General features: G+C 28.4%; 1 protein-coding gene across 2 annotated transcripts; it reads left to right on the top strand.

Annotated features, from left to right (window-relative positions):
- Positions 1 to 1025: 1025 nt before the first annotated feature.
- Positions 1026 to 3096, top strand: LOC131604553 (uncharacterized). 2 transcript variants are annotated; one of them, XM_058876988.1, is made up of 3 exons: positions 1026 to 1183; positions 1507 to 2586; positions 2668 to 3096. In XM_058876988.1, exons 2-3 carry the CDS (start codon positions 1550 to 1552, stop codon positions 2849 to 2851), a joined length of 1221 nt encoding a protein of 406 aa, XP_058732971.1. In that variant the 5' UTR covers positions 1026 to 1183; positions 1507 to 1549; the 3' UTR covers positions 2852 to 3096. The 2 variants fall into 2 exon arrangements, with proteins under 2 accessions (XP_058732971.1, XP_058732977.1); XM_058876994.1 differs by having other exon boundaries at positions 1044 to 1157.
- The last annotated feature ends 263 nt before the right edge of the window (positions 3097 to 3359 follow it).

The raw sequence follows: 3359 nt of genomic DNA, 5'->3' as shown, positions 1-3359 counted from the left end.
TAACATTAAAATATTAAGTGTAATAATTCTGAAAAGGATTCTCTTATTTTGATAATATTTTAATAATTAAAGAAAAAGAAATATTTTGTTGAAAAGATACTTTATTTATGGAATTTTTAAATATTAATCATAATTGATAAAAATTAAGTAAGGTGTTCTTAATATAGAATCAATAAATCTTAAACTTTAATTAAATCTAGTGGCTGATATCAATAGTTCTCATTTCTCATAAAAGATATAAGTTCTCACCGGATACGCTCCTATATATATATATATGTATATATATATATATGTATATATATATATATATATATATATATGTATATATATATATATATATATATATATATATATATATATATATATATATATATATATATATATATATATATATATATATATATATATATATATATATATATATATATATATATATAGAGAGAGAGAGAGAAAAGGGTTATATTTACTCCAAGAGTAAGTTATCAACACTTACTCTCCATCTTGACCAATAATTTTTTTCAATCTAATGGTTAAAATTAATTAGTAATTAAATATGGAGAGAGAAAATCAATACTCATTAATTTTAACCATTAGATTAAGAATAATTAATGGTCAAGATGGGGAGTAAGTGTTGATACCTTACTCTTGGAGTAAATATAACCCTCCTCATATATATATATATATATATATATATATATATATATATATATATATATATATATATATATATATATATATATATATATATATATATATATATATATATATATATATATATATATATATATATATATATATTTTTGTTGGAAGGAGGGGAAGTCATGCATGGTACAACACATGATGATAAGGTTAGTAGTTGGCATAATTTTATTTTTTAGCACATAAAAGTGAAAGTTTGGTAATTAGTTGTTACTCGAAGAATATAAAATAATTCAACCCCTAAATTTGTGTATTACCATCTATTTTATTTAACCTGTTTTGGATTTACAATTCATCACTTTCTTTCTGTCTCATTCTATCTATCTGTCATGTTGTTGAATATAACTTTTACCGTATTTTCTTGACAACATTCGTCTTTGTTAGTTCCTATAGAAAATGGGACTGCTGATTTCTTGGCCATATTCATATATGCCTTAGTTGATTTCAGCAGCGGCATGGTCAGCAGTCTCTTTCAATCTTACATGTAATATTATTATTACTATTATCTTCTCCTTATTCTTTTGAATTACATGACATCATTGATTGCATTATAATTTAAAATCATGCATTGGTGTTGATTTACATTTTTGTTGGCTCTTCCTTTTGAGATGTGTTTATTGATGAATATGTGCTTGTTGAATTTGCATGTTTTATACATTCAATATTGCAATTATTAATGGAGATGATGCACAATTTGAAAAACTCAATAATGCATATAGCATTAAGACCATGTGGTTATATAATGCTGTTACATGAAGATTATGATGTTTGAATGAATTTTTTAATTATATATATTCTATTCTTCAGCTTTCTGTAATTCTATAACAAAATCTTCAAACCTTGTTGGTGGATGGAAGCTGAAGGTGATAGAAAATTCAAAGTTGATCAACCACCACCTCCTCCATCAACAAAACAAGAACATGAAAGCAACACATGTAATAATATTTTGGAAACTGGTCATTCTCTTATAGCAAATAACCAGAACCCTATCATACCATCGTCGTCGTCATCATCCCAAAACCCATTCTTAGTACAAAGTGATGCAAATAACATGGATAATAATAGTTCAAATAAATGTGTTTCTAATCCTTTAGATGAAACACACTCTTCACCACCCATATGTATATCATCACAACAAAATTCATTCCATGAAAAAACAAATACAAATGACTTTGATGGAAGTACAACTATACCTTCTCCAACTTTTGAATTATCCAATCTAGAACACATCCACACTCATATAGATGCAACCAATAATGAAAATCCAAATCTGGGATTGGTCTCCCATGTATCTAGAGAATCAAGTGATGTAATTTCTATGACCAATCATGAACATTCTAATGATACGCCAGAAGGACACCACTCACCATCTATTTCATCTTGTCAAACCCTAGAACATGGCATGAACAAAGGACAAGAAATACAAAACCCTCGAGTACAAGTGATGGAGCGTCCAAATGAATCCAACCCCACTTCCCCTTATGTTTTTCCATCTCATGTATTTGCTAGAAACAATACAAATGGCCAGGTAGAATGGAGCACTGCATCAAATGAGTCTTTGTTTAGCATTTACATGGGTAATATGAGTTTCTCAAGTGAATTAGCCTGCTTTAAATCTTGTGAAATGGATAAGCCAGGTGATGTAATCATGAGTGATCAACAACCTAATGCGTCACCAAATAATCAACCTCCAACACCTGTGAACAAATTCAATGATATAAGCCAAAGAACTGCTGAGTTGCATGAAGAAGGTTTGAAGGTAACCGAAGCAAAAGCTGCTGAAACAATGAGAGAAGTCATAATGGAAAGTAGTCGAACCACCGAGAATAAGGAAGATAAAACTCAACTTCATTCAGATGGTAGCACCAAATCCTATGCCTTTCAAACGTGAGTATTTCTATTCTTAATAATAACTAATAATGTAACCAAATTTAATATCTAATATTTTTTTGAATATTTATCTTGTAGATCGAAAGATAGAGATAAAAGTGTTTCATCCAAGGGTGCTGGAGAAAAGCAAACACCGCAAAAGAAGTTAGAGCAAAATGAAAAAACAAAAGAAGTTGATGAAGAACAAAAGTCAAACACAAATGCATCTCCAACTCCAAATAAATGGCTAAGTTGTTTCTCATGTTGTGCATTTTGTCATTAAAACACACTAGGTGATCATTAAATCATGGTCTCTCTTTCCCAGATTATTTGGCATCTTTGTCACCACATCAAGCTTGTAATATATACATGTATTACAAAATAGTTTTAGTTTGTTAGTCATAATTTTTTTTGGGGGGGTCTTGTTCAATGTTTACACCTTGTTTACACCCTGGTAGGAAAATTAGGAACAAAATTTCCAATTAACATTTTATAATAGATTGATAGAATTATTGATTTTTCAACAAATTAGCTGACGAATGACAAAGATGATTGTTACGTATTCTATATAGGACGCGTCCAATTTAAATATGTTAATTTATAATTAAATAGTATTTTTTAAGGTGTATAACATGTTTATGTTTATATATTAATATGGAAAGTGTATATAGGAAACCCTTTACATAACATATATAATTCGAACACACTTCCTCGAAAATACTTTAGTTAAGGCGGAATAACGAATAGTAAATCCGTATACATATCAGCATTGAACCTCAATCATAAAACAC

Source organism: Vicia villosa, linkage group LG1 (genome assembly GCF_029867415.1).
Source record: "Vicia villosa cultivar HV-30 ecotype Madison, WI linkage group LG1, Vvil1.0, whole genome shotgun sequence".
Classification (NCBI taxonomy): Eukaryota; Viridiplantae; Streptophyta; class Magnoliopsida; order Fabales; family Fabaceae; genus Vicia; species Vicia villosa.
Note: the sequence above shows the minus strand (reverse complement) of the source record. Positions and strands in the feature narration are given on the sequence as shown.

Coding starts and splice junctions, on each gene's coding strand:
- LOC131604553 (XM_058876988.1), top strand. CDS start 1,550: ATGGAAGCTGAAGGTGATAGAAAATTCAAAGTTGATCAACCACCACCT. Junction 2,587..2,667: donor AAATCCTATGCCTTTCAAAC/GTGAGTATTTCT, acceptor TTTATCTTGTAG/ATCGAAAGATAGAGATAAAA.